The sequence below is a fragment of the Triturus cristatus genome, chromosome 4_2 (assembly GCF_964204655.1).
Source record: "Triturus cristatus chromosome 4_2, aTriCri1.1, whole genome shotgun sequence".
Classification (NCBI taxonomy): Eukaryota; Metazoa; Chordata; class Amphibia; order Caudata; family Salamandridae; genus Triturus; species Triturus cristatus.
The window spans coordinates 922,466,134-922,484,345 of record NC_140586.1 but is presented as its reverse complement, the minus strand read 5'-3'; the positions used below and the strand labels follow the sequence as shown (position 1 = coordinate 922,484,345).

The 18,212-nt window shown below is 43.3% G+C and overlaps 1 protein-coding gene across 1 annotated transcript in view; it reads right to left on the bottom strand.

Moving 5' to 3' along the window:
* LOC146835416 (uncharacterized) overlaps window positions 1–18,212 on the bottom strand; it is a 165,029-nt gene that overhangs the window by 73,013 nt on the left and 73,804 nt on the right. Inside the window, exon 7 of the mRNA XM_085602978.1 lies at window positions 11,157–11,218. Within this exon, the coding sequence (XP_085459104.1) occupies window positions 11,157–11,218 (62 nt within the window). The remainder of the gene's footprint in view (window positions 1–11,156; window positions 11,219–18,212) is intronic.

Below are 18,212 nucleotides of genomic sequence, written 5' to 3'. Positions count from 1 at the left end.
TTTAACAGACGCCATTTTACTGTAATGCTAGCTTCTCAGCTAAAGAACAGAAGTTAATTTCCACAATTTAGATTCCTGAGCTGCTTGAATGATTGATTGAGCCGAGGAGCCAGGGGGCCTTCTGGGCCGCGTTCCGGAGGGAGGGGCAGACGGCTAAAAAGAATACGCTTTCTTGTCAGTGTGTCTGAATCCCCAAAGAAATGTAAATGTGTGCAATTGGTTACTTGGCAAATGTAAAGACTGATTGGAAGCCGTTAATCGATGGAATCAGCTTCCTGTTGACAAGATATTTTCTTTTTGCGAGGTACTGTAAGTGTGTTCCAAGCTGAGCGCTGGAGTGCGTGCTTTTAATGGACAGTTATACAAAATGTTGGCACTACGTATACTCTGCAAATTAATGAAATCTATCCTTTAGTAGCACTTTTTATCTTTAACCTAAATGTATTATTATACAGTATATAATGCACGTTTAAAATAATGACTTAAAGATTCACAGTGCTTTCAAGGACCTCCAAGCACTAAAAGTACACAAGGCGCTTTTCCAAGCTTCATCAAACAGGATTCAGTTCTGTGGGTCTCTGGTGCACACATATACATCTGTAGTGATTGCATTAACCAATACAGGTTTCAAAACATACAGTAGTGCCTTTCCCACTGATTAGTTTAACTTTTGTTTATTTTTCAGAGAGTCATTTTATCAGCCACACCTTTGATTACGTCTCTGCGTCTAATGACCCCGCCCCTATGGCAGTATCCATACTTTTTGAATGCACTTCAAAGGTGCATGGAATCGCTTCGAGGTGGGCGAGCCAACAAGGGCCTGGCTAAAATCTTAGAGACCGTGCAGTGACCGAGCCAAGCCCTGGCATGGTTACAATGGAAATCATATGACAAACATCATGTAAAATATGATATAATTCAAGAGAAGTGTATTTGAAGCATTAACGTTAATAAGTCACATTACAGTCTATTACATCAAATACAAAAGGTTTTTGGACAACTAGTATTCGAACCTCACATATTTGCAAGTGCTTTCACATGCATACATGAAGAAGAAAGAGTTTAGGTGAAGTAAAACATTCGCCTAAGATCACACAATTTAAGCAGGGAAGCTGCAATTTATTCCGGTTTTCTAATAAAACTTTGCCCGAATCAGTTAGGAATCATGTATTTGACTTTCCTTATGTTATGGGTTTGTTTTGACTTCTTTGTGTATTTTTCTGCAGTATTTATATAGTGCAATCTCAACCCAAAGGTATTGGAGCACTTTACATGAGCACCACTTACATTACACAAACAACATGAATTGTTTTTAGGCATGTGAAGATTAAGTGGTTTGTCCAGAATCACAGCATGTTGAGCCGGTGCAGAGACTCAAACTTGGTTACCCAGTTTCAAAGTCGGCAGCCCTGTCCTTAGCGCCACATACTGGGTAGAGGGAAGGAGGCAGGCAGAAGCCACATGAAAGCTTGGCTCGCTATGGGATCAAGGTTCCAACAGGGCCTCGAGCTGAGCCAGAGACATGCTTCAGGCGGATGTATGATGTTACAACACATTCCGTTGCAACGCATGACTTTACCACGCAGCGTTACAACGCGAATGCCATTCCCACGCATAACTTTTACCATGAATATTCCTTTACCATGCATATTTTTACAACAAATTTCGTAGTAAATTCATGCATGGTAAGGGCATACTCTTGGTAAAGGTTATTCCCCCACCCCTAAACCCTTCTTACAAATACCCGTCCCCTGCCCTTAACCCTAAAATCGGACTACTGCGTTTTTAAAAAATCTAAAATTCCCCTTAACTCTCCTCGTAGTCTCGTCTGTCCTCTCTTCTCCATGATCTTCCTTGTTGACGTTGCAGGTCGTAAAGATGAAATGGAAGTGTCTTTCCATTTCCTCTAACAACGTCCATTGCCTCCCGATTGCCTCCATTCAGGTGCATTTGTTTGGGGGGAGACCCTCCAAGCCCCCTTTTCTATTTGCATGCATTTTTTTGGGGGGGGGGAGACCCCCCAAGCCCCCTTTTTTTATTCTAGCCTTTGCTACGTATCTCGTAGTAAAGGTATGCTTGGTAAAGGCTATTCGTGTTAACCACGCATGCGTTGTAATGCATGCATGGTTAATGTTATGCGTGGAAACGGCTGCGTTGTATTGGCCGTTTCCCGCTTCAGGCTCCAGCCTGGCTCAAGCTTTCAGTTGCTCACTCACCGCTAGAATGGCTATATAATGTCTAGAACGTCAGTGATATAAGCACATGGTGTCCTGCCTTCCCTTACCTTCATAAAGTTGTACAAAAACACTGTCTTCTGGTTTTAAAGGGGATTGAGAAAAATAAATTAATCTACTCAGCGGTTTAAGTGCACTGTGCGTGACCGTGAAGTCTGGCTTCAAATCCCGGATTTCCTATATGGCTAAATTGTTTGATTCTAGTCAAATCAATTTACTTCATGTGTCTAATTTACTTGATGGTGACAGCTGAGAGCACTTTCAGGTAATTCAGTTTAAGATGGACTGTGCACCAAAAACTCACTTGTATTTTTTTTGTTAGTGTGAAATATTCCCCCTTCCATAACAGTAATATAGGGCATGATGTAAGGGACACCAGACCATACATGGGTCGATGCGCAGGAACGCCCATGTGCCGCCCATGTAAGGCCTACCTGACAGAAGGTAATGCAAGACAGAGCTACGCACTGTATTGTGATACGTTTTCTTTTTTACAAAGCCACGCCACTCAGGATTGGCGCCAGTGTGTGCTCAAAGAGCTTCTTCAAGCTAGCAAGGCCAGGCTTATCTGTCTCATTCTAGAGACGACTCATCTTGATCACTGAGAAAAATCTTACCATAAAGTGCCAGCAAGAAACACTGATTGGTGAGAACGGTGGGCGTATAGCAAGAGGGAAGACAACAGGGCACAGCGGGTTTCACTCTCTTTCATAGCTGCCAGGTCTCCCCATGCCAGGCTGGTCACATAAACTAACAGAGCTTTGCAGGGGGCTTCAGGGCCAGATCAGCTTTAGGTGACACACCCTTAGGTTACTTTAGGTCGTGCAGAAGCACCCTCTGCAATCAACTCCTCGAACGGTTAGTTGAATCAAAGTGCTTTTCTCTCATTTTCACTGCTTTCTCTTGCTCTTTCCCCCATTTTATTGCGTACCTCTTCCTTGCTTGTCTCTCATTTTCACTGCTTTCTCCTTGCTCTTTCCCTTTTTATGTGCCTCTCCTTTGCTTTTTCCCTGTTTTATGTGCGGCCTCCCCAGGCACCTCTTCCTTTCTCTCCTGGTTCCCACTCCGAGGGTCCTCTTCTCCTTTAAACTATGTCTCAATCTACTCGCAAGTTTGTTTAATCTTTACATGCACTGCAATAGTATGTTCATGACCCCTGAGCAAACAAATGATATTAAACTGAAGGCCAGTACTTTGGCTGAGTTAAGTTAGCACTGTCAGCCTTAAAAGATGTGTGACTTGATCTTGTTTTGCTGTTCCAGGCTCAGTTTTTTAATTAAGTATGACTTTAAGCTTGGCGGGGAACGAGTATCTTTTATTTTGTACTTTAGTTTAGCTTGGAGAGTGCTTGAGGGCTATTTAGGAGGCTGTGGGGTGCATATTTGCACATACATGGAGCGCACTTGCAGAAACAGCATTTAAATTGGCCTAGATTGGCTCGGGGATGGGCAGTTGAGGCTAAAACGATTGCTTTTGGACCTCCTCTGGGTAGCTTTGAGGACAATAGTAGGGTGGATGCAAAAATAGAAACTGCAGGATACGCAGACTCTGGCTGGTGTGACAAGGTTACAATAGGCTCTGGGTACCGCGATACAAAGTGGATTGCTTGAGGTGGGACATCATGGAACGGGAAAATACTCATGGATGTGGCATTACTTTTCAACTAGTTCCTGTTGTGTAAGAACTACTGGACAGATTCACACCAAATATGCAAAAGGCACGAGTCCGAACTGAGGACTACCTATTTGCCAAATTTGGTGCCCAGTGGTTCGGGCTGTAGCTGCGACAACAGATCCTATGGGAAATTGCATGGGGAAAACGTGTTTCGGGACCCCCCTTTTCACTCGGCCCCCGCTTGACGAATCACCACGAAACTTTCAGGGTAGGAGCGGAGCGGAGCTGGCCAAAAGTTTGGAGAATTTCGCGAAGATTCGTCAATAGGTCTCGCATTTGTGAGAGTTTGAGACATTGGCATTGTGAACGACAATGCCTTTTATTTATGTGTTTTGAAAACCTGCAATCAGTGCATAAACTCACACTTTGTACTTTGCCAGCAGTGCATTTTGTAATCAAGGACTATAAGTACAAAGTGCATATTTACGCGCGCTTGCAAGCTTTCAAAACACATAAATAAAAGGCCTTGTCATTCACAATGCCAATGTCTCAAACTCTAACAAATGCGAGACCTATTGCATTGAAAATGCTTGGTTTTTTCTTATTTCGGTCAGCCATATTAAAGTAGTTTGTAAACTACTCTAGCCTATCAATCTGAATGCCCCCTAGAGAAATGTGACTGTTCTCATCTGCACTAGGAAGAACTCCTTCCTGATTGGCCAAATGTCGTTTGTGAGAGCTGAGCCCTACAGCCTTTTAGGATGTATTCTGTATAAAAAAATAAGGTAAGGCTATCTTCCATTGGCCGTTTGCCTTCTGATACTGTTTTCAGTTCTGTTCAACTCCCACAAGAGACCACCGTTTATAAATTAGATATGTCCAAATGTAATCTACTAAAACGTAAGTCAACAGTTTATCAAGCCTTCTCCATTCTTAAAGGTCTATGGGAGGTTGCCATGATTCCCACCAGCGAGTTGCCATGACCCTGCTACGCCACCTTCCTTGTCAGTTGTCGTGTCTTTTAATGACACTTTTGCAGTAGAAAAGTGACCCGTAAACAGGCAGTTATTTCTCTGCCTCCCTATTCACAATGCCCTACTAATGTAGAGGTTGCTTAAAGTACATCCGCTCTCTTCAGATACCCTCGTGTCCAGGTCCCAATTCTAGGCCTGTGGTTCTGGGTCATTGGACTTTTATTTAAAAGATGCCATACTTTCATTGGAACACAAACAGCCCAGGGCATGTTAGCTTGTCCTCTCTGGCTGTCGTTTGCTTATGCTTACCTGTATTGTTGCCACATTCCCTCGGTAATGTAAAATATGCCATGTAAATCTCCAGCTGTGTGCACCTGTGATTGCTCTTGGTATATTCCCTAGTCCAGAAGCTAACAAAGCCTCCATAACTCTGAAGTGCTCCGCAGCTGTGTGTGTTCGCATATAGATTGATCTGCTGTTCTTGCCTTCGGTAATGCACCCCCTGATTTGTGAAGCTACCCATACGAAACACCTCTCTCCAGAGACAATGTCTCAGGGATTGAAGCTTTTAAGTCAGGATGATTATTGCCTAGAATTCACTCCATCATCAACCCGGCTGCCACTTTGTACATGTTGATCATATTAATGAGCCTCTCGCAATTTGCAAGCCCATTGGTAATGGCAGGCCCTCCCAGGTATGGTGGCCTGCTGGGCTCAGCAGACCACCATGTCTGGGACTGCTTTTAAATAAAGCAGTTTTTTTAATGCAGCCCGTTTTCCTTAAAGGAAAATGGGATGCATTTTTTTTTTTTTAAATGAAACATTTTTGTTTCATTTTTTAAGGGCAGGTAGTGGTCCCTGGGACCACTGCCTGCCCTTAAAAATCTGGGGACCCCTACCCCTTTGTGACTCCATTACCACCCTCTTGAAGAGGGTGGTAATTTGTGAGTGTTTTGCAACTGCAATTACGGTCGCAAAACATTCGGACATTGGTTACAGAGTTGCTATTTGGAAAGGAACGCCCCTTCTAAATAGTGAGTCTCTTAACACTTTTTTGCGAGTTGCAATTAATTTGCGAGTCGCAAAATTGTGTTAGTACATGGCCATACCAATTTTAGCATGCGCAAACGGGTCACTAACCCGTTTGCACATGCTAAAATTGGTTGTACATCTGTGCCTAGGAATTTATTAGTGCACTGCTCAAAATCCTATTTTTCATGGTAGTTTGTATAACGTTCTTCTTTAAAATTGATCTTCTGTTTTCGCGGGAATCCCAAGCATTGCAAATAAGTTGATACTAGTGATAATACACAAGGGCGGCGGTCGCGGTGATGTTGCAAATATTGCGTGTGATTCAAAAAATCTTTTTGGGACAAATAACTTGTGTCACTAAAGCCCCCATTTTTTCAAACATGGGATCAGAGTACCTGCCACTTTCAAAAAACCTTACAGCCTCGGGAACCGTCCTTGATGCATAAAATGGTGGCCACAACTTTCAGTTTAGGTCACGTCCAGCCAATCACAGCATTCCCATTGGCGTGCTTTCATGGTTTATCGCAAACTCCTCGCAATTTAACAGTGATCACTGTGAAACCGCTGTGCAATATCCACAACCACAGATGTCACTACACTGTTTGGATTTAATTTCTCAAGAACTACTGAACGGATTTGCACCTAATAACAAAAACCACGATCTGCATCACAACATCAACCTTTCTGCCAAATTTGGTGTAATTCCGTCCAGCGGTTCAGGCTGATTGTTCAACAGTCCGTTCCTATGGGAATTAACATTACAGATGCATCCTTCTGTCACGTCTCTATATCTCGGTCCCCACTGTACAGAGCACCCCCAAACTTTCCATGCTGACTCACAGAACCTACTTTGACACATTTGGGGGGAAATCTCATGACAATTGGTCAAACAACGCCGAAGTAGCAGGAGAGTCAAAAAATGCTTTTCCAATGGAAACCCGGTCCTAAATGAGTGTGAACCTAAGCTCACCGACCACAATGCTCTTTGTGGGGGGGATGCTAAACTGGGTTTAAATGCGGCTATTACTCTCAGCCACGCTAGAAATTAGGGACTGCAGTTCCAAATCTGCATTTCAGTATTTCATAAACATATAAAAAAGCACATTACTTCCTCTCATTATATTAAATCTTAGAAAAGATGAAGAACATTCGGGAATATTATGTTAACTCTGTAGAAAACGAAAAGAAAATAATACACACTGAAATATTCACAAGTGCACCATCATCCGTTGTTGTTTTGATCAATATTAAGAAACAGTTCAATTATAATTTGTATTTCGACGAAAATGTGATTATCCCAAATAGCATTTCTCTTTGTTGAAACAAACCAGGTAGCAAATTCAGTGTGTCTTTTCACCTCAAAATCTGATGTTTCTTTGCAGCACCAAATGCATTGTACCAAGAAAAAATAATCTACGTGAAGACATTTTATGGTGGCCTCTAATGCAATCACTTTGGAATTCAACGACTTTGGCCTGTCTGTCCTACTGCATGTCTTCATCCATAATAGCCACTGTTTCAGATAAAAAGAATCCATCCTATGGTCGCCTCACCCCTTATCCCTAGCGACTGTACTCGTCTCGTTTGAACTGAGTATCTGCTCAGCTTCTGATACTGTACGCCGTTCTAAAATAGTTTCACTTTTATGTTAAATATAAACAATGTGTCCTTAGTCGGCGTTTAAGACGCGTTAAACCATATTACAGAAACTTTTCACTAGTGCAAAAAACTTGACAAATGTATCAGCACAAATGTTTCTACTTGTGCAATATGGAATGATGCAGCTTCTGTTCAGCTGGAGCCTGACTGCATCAAATGATGAAAGCTCATTTATGGCATCTAATAAATTCTGGGGCAGATTTATGTTGCCTGGCGCATCCCTGCAAATCAGCAAGGATGCGCCAGGAATGATGCGTCACGCAAGTTTACCCTTGCGCCACACATGATGCGCCGCATTTACAATGCGGCGCATCATGGCGCAGGAATAAACAGATGCGTGACGCATCCGATGGCGTAAGGTTGGCGCAGTGCTTCAGTTGCGTCGCAAGCGCGACGCAACTCCAGCACTGTTCCAACCTACCCTATCCCTAACATGGTGCGTCAAGCCTTACGCCTGCTTCAAGCAGGCGCAGGGTTTTGGCGCATCAGCGTTGGGAAAGTGACTCAGTCAAATCTTATAGATTTGACTGAGTCACTTTTCAGGGGCGTTCCTGCGACGGAACGCCCCCCCCTCTGTCGACACGCCCACGTGAAACCTGACGCAGGTTTTACGTGGCCCAGGGCTTTACATCGTGACGCATCTCCATAGATGCGTCACGATGTAAATATGGCGCAACGTGGCGCAGGGTTTACACCGCCGCTGCGTCACAAAAGTGACGCAACGGCGGCGTAAAAGTGGCGCATCTCCGATATAGATCTGCCCCTCTGTCTTTATGAAGTTGCCGCTGGTCAAATACCTCTCCTTAGTATGTTATTTAGGCCTTTCAAACTCAAGACTTTTCGTTTTAATCTTTCAAAAAATGGGTCTCAATTAAGCCCACCTGCCCCGCCTGTAAATGAACTAAACTTCCTGGACAGACACATTGCAAAGTTCTTTGCCATGACCCCGGCACTCCCCTCTTTGCAAAGCCCTCGGAGGGACTTCAGTACAGCGCGCAACACTCCTTCAACCCACGAGGGGTGCGACGACCTCCAAACTATTGAATGAGGAAATCAATTTATAAAGTCGAAACAACACTTAAAATGTAAATCTGTTTGCGTCATATCTGCCCTTTGCTTCACCCGTGTTACAAAAGCACCATTGAGCAAATGAATTTGAGCCAGGTTTCTGTAATCGGACCCGGCACAGCGCTCCACTGCCTTTGCCGACATTCTCACTATACAACTAGCCCATACATATATGCTCACATATGTTATTCGATTTTGTAGGCTGGCCTATAATATCACAATTTTGCATTCAATATATACTGAGTCACATGAAGTATATGCTGTTCTCACACCGTGCTCAATACTAGTCATAATGCAGCTCAGAAACAATGGGGCAGATTTATGTTGCACTTGCGCCACTTTTGCACCGCCGTTGCGTCACTTTTGTGACGCAGCAGCGGCGCAAATCCTGCGCCATGGTGCAGGGTATTTACAACGTGACGCATCTGGGAGATGCGTCGTGGCTGAGTGAAATCTACAAGATTTCACTCAGTCACTTTTAGGCCCATGCTGCGTCAAAACCCTGCGCCTGCTTGAAGCAGGCGTAAGGATTGACGCAGCATTGTAAAGATAGGGCCCCCCAGAACATTGCTGGAGCTGCGTCGCGCTTGCGACGCAACTCTAGCAATGCGCTACTTTTACGGCACAGATGCGTCACGCATCTGTGCCGTTTTTGCCCCATGGTGCGCCGCATTATAAATGCGCCGCATCCATGGTGGCGCAGCTGTGGCGCATAATAATTGGCGCATCCCTGCTGATATGCAGGGATGCGCCAGTTAACATAAATCTGCCCCAATGTATATTGCTGGCACGCGAAAATGATCGCGATCGCGATCAAACATCAAAGCGGCCGCGAAAGTGAAAGTAATCACGGAAAAGCACGGCGCGCGCTCCCGCGCACATGCACTGTAGCTCTAGGCTGGCCTGGTAGCACTTTTTGGAGCCCTCTCAATAAGTTTCGCCAGACCAGCGCATGCGCTGGGTCAGGCGAGACCTAAAAACACAAAAAGCTTGCGACTGATCAATTGTGCACCTCCAGGTCTCTACAATGTGATATTTACCTGAACGAATTCTCAATTACACCTTGTGGCGTAATGGCGTAAAGTCAGGAATTCGGCCTCAGAAGCGTCGATTGTAGTCCCGGAAATTGCATGCGATTGCGCTGCATAGAGAGGATGGCAGCTGGGCCCAGTTTAAACTGGGATCCATTCCAGATGTGTGTCCTTATGGATGTGATGGGGTTCCTTCACCCCTTCAGGGCCCTTGGGGCGGGCTGCCGTCTATCTCTGCCTCTTTGGGGGATGCATAGAAAGGGTTTGCCCTAATTAAGGCAGCAGCCAATAATGACAAGGAAGGGAAGAGAATCCCTGAGGTAAACTTTCATGAACGCAAAGTTCCTGCAAACAGGTCCCGTGGCGGTGTGGTGCTTGCTTAGCTGTACTAGTGCAGGATGAGGCCGACGGCAGAGGGGAGGCACGGGAGGACTTGTCCTGCGCCGTCTACGCCCGGGGGGGGGGGGGGGGGGGGGGGCTCCGGACACATTTCTTGGGGCTGCTTAAATAAAGAGCGGGGGTGAACCAGCCGCAGGGATTCATTCTGGAACCTCCTCCCTGCATCCACCAGGACTCACCCAACACTGCTCCAGTCTAGCAAAGAGCTGTAGGCGCAGCCCTTACAGAACACATCAGGACGAAGGAACGGGGCTTTACCACAGAGACTTGACACCCTCAGCGCCCTGATACCCCGAGGGTCGACAGTATGGCGCTACACCAATGCTGATTGATTGATCCGACAGTCCTTGGCTGCTCACAGACCCAGCTGCCCAGCCAGTCACTCGCCTCGGACCCTGTACAGCACTCAGCTGCTTTTCAGCAAGGTTTACGCTATAGAGATACCACATTCGTAAAGCAGTTTTCATACCGTTACGGCACATCCAGTTTGCAGTCGTCATTGACTGTGTGGATATCAGCGCGAATCGATGGCTCCTACATGTGAATCTGCATGTCTCTTCTGGAGTGGGATGACCCAGCGGTGGAGTCACATGACCCCACCTCCGGTGCACAGGGTGGGGTCCAGCTGAAAAGATTCTGGATCCACTCTTATACTTGGTGAAATATTCCAAAAAGTGATGAATCTGCGGCTAGATGTCTCTATCAGGAGCGAAGATTACTGGCCAGGGATTGGCAACTAGCCACAAAGAGTTCCCACACACTAAGTCAAAGCACACACACATACATTCAAGACAGTCTGCAGTAATGTCACACAGAACAACATAAGCGTTGCCTAGCAACATGGCATAACAGAGCAGGCATGACATCTGACACATCTCAAACAGCAAAGATCAGCCTTAAAGTCAGCCATCAATTGGCTCCCAACTGCATCGTCCACCACGAGATGCCACCAAATTGAAACACAAATACTTGGACATGACATTTCACAGCAGTCTAACAAATTGCAAATACTCCAACGGCGAAGGACACAGGTAGAGTGACAGTAAAAGTGAGTATGCTGGTACTTGAAGACCGTGGCAGCTTGAACCATCTTTCAGACATAGCATGTGAGGTGGTGGATGGGTGGGGTGCTCAGCAATCCTTACCTGAAACGACACTTCTGCACCTTTCCAGCGGACGGGAAATACTTCTTGAGTAGGGCCTCTGTCTGAAATGAGACACACATGACAACTATATCACATGATCCGTCATAAGAGCAGCAAGTACAGGCAATGTGCATGGGGGTAGTGTCAGCATTGGAGGGGCAGAGAGTACAAGGAGACACATCAGAGGGGTTTTGTCAGCATTGGAGGGGCAGAGAGTACAAGTAGACACGTCAGGGGGGTAGTGTCAGCATTAAAAGGGCAGTGAGTACAAGGAGACACGTCAGGGGGGTAGTGTCAGCATTGGAGGGGCAGTGAGTACAAGGAGACACGTCAGGGGGGTAGTGTCAGCATTAGAAGGGCAGAGAGTACAAGGAGACACGTCAGGGGGGTAGTGTCAGCATTAGAAGGGCAGAGAGTACAAGTAGACACGTCAGGGGGGTATTGTCAGCATTAGAAGGGCAGTGAGTACAAGGAGACACGTCAGGGGGTAGTGTCAGCATTAGACGGACAGTGAGTACAAGGAGACACGTCAGGGGGGTAGTGTCAGCATTGGAGGGGCAGAGAGTACAAAGAGACACGTCAGGGGGGTAGTGTCAGCATTGGAGTGGCAGAGAGTACAAGGAGACACGTCAGGGGGTAGTGTCAGCATTGGAGGGGCAGAGAGTACAAGGAGGCACGTCAGGGGGGTAGTGTCAGCATTAGACGGACAGTGAGTACAAGGAGACACGTCGGGGGGTAGTGTCAGCATTGGAGGGGCAGAGAGTACAAGGAGACACGTCAGGGGGGTAGTGTCAGCATTGGAGTGGCAGAGAGTACAAGGAGACACGTCAGGGGGTAGTGTCAGCATTAGAAGGGCAGAGAGTACAAGTAGACACGTCAGGGGGGTAGTGTCAGCATTAGAAGGGCAGTGAGTACAAGGAGACACGTCAGGGGGGTAGTGTCAGCATTAGAAGGGCAGTGAGTACAAGGAGACACGTCAGGGGGGTAGTGTCAGCATTGGAGGGGCAGTGAGTACAAGGAGACACGTCAGGGGGGTAGTGTCAGCATTAGAAGGGCAGAGAGTACAAGGAGACACGTCAGGGGGGTAGTGTCAGCATTAGAAGGGCAGAGAGTACAAGTAGACACGTCAGGGGGGTAGTGTCAGCATTAGAAGGGCAGTGAGTACAAGTAGACACGTCAGGGGGGTATTGTCAGCATTAGAAGGGCAGTGAGTACAAGGAGACACGTCAGGGGTTAGTGTCAGCATTGGAGGGGCAGAGAGTACAAGGAGACAGGTCAGGGGGGTAGTGTCAGCATTAGAAGGGCAGTGAGTACAAGTAGACACATCAGGGGGGTAGTGTCAGCATTGGAGAGGCAGAGAGTACAAGGAGACACGTTAGGGGGTAGTGTCAACATTGGAAGGGCAGTGAGTACAAGGAGACACGTCAGGGGGTAGTGTCAGCATTAGACGGACAGTGAGTACAAGGAGACACGTCAGGGGGGTAGTGTCAGCATTGGAGGGGCAGAGAGTACAAGGAGACACGTCAGGGGGGTAGTGTCAGCATTGGAGTGGCAGAGAGTACAAGGAGACACGTCAGGGGGTAGTGTCAGCATTGGAGGGGCAGAGAGTACAAGGAGGCACGTCAGGGGGGTAGTGTCAGCATTAGACGGACAGTGAGTACAAGGAGACACGTCAGGGGGGTAGTGTCAGCATTGGAGGGGCAGAGAGTACAAGGAGACACGTCAGGGCGGTAGTGTCAGCATTGGAGTGGCAGAGAGTACAAGGAGACACGTCAGGGGGTAGTGTCAGCATTGGAGGGGCAGAGAGTACAAGGAGGCACGTCAGGGGGGTAGTGTCAGCATTAGAAGGGCAGTGAGTACAAGGAGACACATCAGGGGGGTAGTGTCAGCATTGGAGGGGCAGAGATTACAAGGAGAGATGCTCAGAAGGCGTAGAGTCAGCATCTTTGGGGCAATGAATACAAGGAGAGATGCTCAGAGGATGTAATGTCAGCATTATTGGGGCAGTGAGTAGAAGGGGATTATGGTCAGGGGTAAAGTCAACATTAGAGGGGTTAATGCCAGAGGGGTTAATGTTGGCATTAGAGCGACAGGGAGCAGTAGGAAGTGCTCTGAGGTGTAGTGTCAGCATTAGAGGCATGACCCTGTTGTAGTCAGGATATTGTTAAACAGCCAAGTAAAGGGAATGATTAAAGTCAGTGACACTGGATCATGAGATCCACCTCAGTGACAGACAATGACACCAGGACAGGAGGTCAGTCGTCAGTCAGTCATTGACACTGGGCAGTACGTCAGTCCTCAATTCTTGAATTACAGACAGTGATGCTAGATTGGTTGTGTCAGTCACAGACAGTGACCCCAGGAGATTATTTGCCAGTCATGGAAAGTGACATTGGGCAGTAGTTCAACCTTCAATCACAAACAGCTACCCTAGGAGATCAGTCCTCAGTCATAGACAGTGATGATGGGCCGTAGGTCAGTCATCAGTCACAGTCAGCCCAGAGGGTGAGTCATTAGTCACATACAGTTGTGCTATGCAGAGGTCCATCCTCAGTCACACACAATGAGCTCAGGAGATCAGTCATCAGTCACAGACATTAAGCAAGGGATATCAGTCCTCAGACACAGACTCTGACACTGGTATATAAATCAACAGCAGACAGTTACCACAGAATACCACAGTATCAGTCATCAGTCACAGCCAGTGACACAAGGAGATCAGTCCTTTGTCATAGACAATAACCCGAGGAGCTCTGTCCTCAGTGAACCCTCAGTCAAAGACCTTGAACACAGGAAATCAGTCATCAATCACAAACAGTGACCCGAAGAGATTATTCATCAGTGACAGACAATAACACTGAGCATAAGTCAGTCATAGTCAGTGAAGTGGGCAGTAGGTCAATTCTCAGCCACTGAATGTGACATCTGGAGACCAGGCCTCAGTCACAGACAGTGAGGTTGGACTGGGGGTAAGTCACATATAGTGATCCAAGAAGATTATTCCTAGTTACAGTGAACGGAACTGGAGATCAGTCCTTAGTCAAAGACAGAAGCATAGAGAAATAGACCAGTCTTTAGCCATGGATAATGCACCCAGGAGATGAGTCCTCAGTCATAGACAGTTATTCTATGCAGTAGATCAATCCCCAGACGCACACAGTAAGACCAGGAGATAAGTCTTTAGTCACAGACAATGACTGGGCAGTAGGTCAGTCACAGATAATGTGGGAACAGAGATCAGTCATCTGTCACAAACAGTAGCCCAGGGAAATTAGTCCTTAGTCACAAGCAGTGATGCTGGGCTGTATGTCAGCCCTCAGTCACAGACAGTGACCTCAGGAGATCAGTTTTCAATCTTCAGTCACAGACATTTATGCCAGTAGATCACTCGAGAATCACAGACAGGCCACAGAAAGTGACATAGGGCAGTAGGTAAGTCACATACTGTGACCACCGGAGATCAGTCGTCAATCGCAGTCTGTGATTCCAGGATATCAATTGTCAATCAAAGATAGTAACCCCGTGATATTAGTCCTCAGCCACAATCAGTAACCCCAGGAGATCAGTCATTGGTCACAGGCAGTGATTCAAGAGATCCATCCTCAGAGTTATTCCAGAAGATCATTCCTGAGTCACGGACATAGATGCTGGGAAATCCACAGCCACCGACCCCAGGAGATGAGTTATCAATCTAAGACAATGATCACAGGCAATACGTTCTCAGTGATATACAGTGACAGTAGGATCTCGGTCCTCAGTCAGTGACCTCAGGAGATCAGTCATCAGCCACAGACAGTGACCCCAAGAAATCAGTCATCAGTCACAAACAGTGACGCTGTGCAGAAGGTCAGTCATCAGTCACAGAGAGTTATTCTAGGAATTTGGTCCTCAGTCACAGATAGAGATACCAGACAGTAGGTCAGTCTTCTGTTATAGACAGTAACCATGGGAGATAAGTTGCCAGTCACAGATAGTGATCCAGTAAGATCTATCCTAGTCGGAACTCTGACAAAATTTCGAAGGTCAGAAAATCGACCTACAAAAATATCGCAACACAAATATCGATGTCAAGAATATCGACATCCAATCTACAACATGGTAAGTACAAAAATATCGAAAATAAAATATCGATGTCAAAAATATTGTTTTTAAAAATATCAGTTTTTTTTGGTTATAAAAAATATGTAAAATAAACATAATACTTATAAATAAAATAAACATAATTACATATATTTCACAATGTTAAAAATTAATAATAATTAAATATAATTTAATAAAAAATTAATTAAACATAGACATATAATATATAATATATATACTTAATAATGTTTTAATAATTATTTTAATACATTATAAATTATTTAAAAATGTTAAAAATTGCAAAAACATTACACACATAAAACAATAACATAAATAAAAATTAAATAATTATGTATAACAAATTAAAAAAATTACATTTAATTTAAATATTGTTAAAATTAATTATATACTACATTAGCTAAAATATTAAAAAATATATTAAATAGCAGAGACAATAAAACTACTACTCCAGCTCCAAAAAAAACAACAGAAAGGAAAATGTTGGATAGCGTAAGGGTAAAAATTACTATTCCCACTCCAGAGAGTGGAACAGTAGGGAAAGTGTTGGATAGCATAGGGGTAAAAATTACTATTCCAACTCCAGAGAGTGCAACAGTAGGGAAAGTGTTGGATAGCGTAGGGGTAAAAATTACTATTCCAACTCCAGAGAGTGCAACAGTAGGGAAAGTGTTGGATAGCGTAGGAGTAAAAATTACTATTCCAACTCCAGAGAGTGCAACAGTAGGGAAAGTGTTGGATAGCGTAGGGGTAAAAATTACTATTCCAACTCCAGAGAGTGCAACAGCAGGGAAAGTGTTGGATAGCGTAGGGGTAAAAAGTACTATTCCAACTCCAGAGAGTGCAACAGCAGGGAAAGTGTTGGATTGCGTAGGGGTAAAAATTACTATTCTAACTCCAGAGAGTGCAACAGTAGGGAAAGTGTTGGATAGCGTAGGGGTAAAAATTACTATTCCAACTCCAGAGAGTGCAACAGTAAGGAAAGTGTTGGATAGCGTAGGGGTAAAAATTACAATTCCAACTCCAGAGAGTGCAACAGTAGGGAAAGTGTTGGATAGCGTAGGGGTAAAAATTACTATTCCAACTCCAGAGAGTGCAACAGTAGGGAAAGTGTTGGATAGCGTAGGGGTAAAAATTACTATTCCAACTCCAGAGAGTGCAACAGTAGGGAAAGTGTTGGATAGCGTAGGGGTAAAAATTACTATTCCAACTCCAGAGAGTGCAACAGTAGGGAAAGTGTTGGATAGCGTAGGGGTAACAAATACTATTCCAACTCCAGAGAGTGCAACAGCAGGGAAAGTGTTGGATTGCGTAGGGGTAAAAATTACCGTTCCAACTCCAGAGAGTGCAACAGTAGGGAAAGTGTTGGATAGCGTAGGGGTAAAAATTACTATTCCAACTCCAGAGAGTGCAACAGTAGGGAAAGTGTTGGATAGCGTAGGGGTAAAAATTACTATTCCAACTCCATAGAGTGCAACAGTAGGGAAAGTGTTGGATAGCGTAGCGGTAATAATTACTATTCCCACTCCAGAGAGTGCAACAGTAGGGAAAGTGTTGGATAGCGTAAGGGTAAAAATTACTATTCCAACTCCAGAGAGTGCAACAGTAGGGAAAGTGTTGGATAGCTTAGAAGTTAAAAATAACATAATTATAAATAAAATAATTCTTTAAAATAATAATAATTTAATTATTAAATAACTCTAAATTACTTACAAATACCAATATATATTTATTAAAAACATAACTACCAATACATAATTAATTATCAATAAATTATTAATAAATACCAATAAATAATAATTAATGAATATTAATTACCAATTAAAAAATATTGAACAATTACATTTTTTATACCAGAAAATAATTATCAAAAACTAATCACCAATTAAAACATATTAAACAATGACATATTTTGTATACCCAAAACATTAATTATTATACATTAATGACCAATTAATAATTACTTATTAGTATATTAATTAGAAATATAAATAAATAATATTTAAACATATTTAATCACCAATTGATTATTAATCAACAATAAATTATTTTTCATAACCAAATTATTATAATTTAAAATATTTACCAATTAATAATTAATCTCCAATTAATTAATTATCAATACCCAACAACAAATTTAATAATTACTTAATTAGATTTCAATTACTTCCAACACTATTCCCCTATAAACACACAAAACACTCAAATAATAAAATAATACAGTTAACATAATTATCAATTAATCAATTAATAAAAACTAATTACCAATTAATAAAAATTAATTACCAATTAATACTTAATTAACAATAATATAATTATCAATACCAATAAATAAATAAAAATATTACTTAATTACAATTAAATTACTTCCCACCCTATTCCCCTATAAACCCACAACCCGCTACTGAATTTAAACGCTAAAATTATTTTAAATTATTTTATAATTCCTAATAATTTATAATTAATTTCATATAATTACATTTCTTCGCACCCTGTTCCCCTATAAACCCACAACCCGCTACAGAATTTAAACGCAAAAATTATTTTAAATTAATTTATAATTATCAAAAATTTATAATTAAATTCATATAATTAAATTACTTCCCACCCTATTCCCATATAAACCCACAACCCGCTACAGTACTAAAACACAAAATTAACTTAAAAAAAACATTATTAACATATAAAAATTGTATACATATATTTTAAAACCTGTAGAACACTTAACAAAAAATATTTAACACATACATATTAAATACATAATAAAATACATAGTAATATTATAAATATCTATATTAGTGACATGGATATTAGTAACATCGATATATTTCATATAGATATTACTAACTTCGATATTACTAACATCGATATAAAAAAAATCGATATTACTTACCTTAGGGTCGATATTCTGTCCATAGATATTCTTGACATCGATATTCTGTCCCTTCGATATTCTAA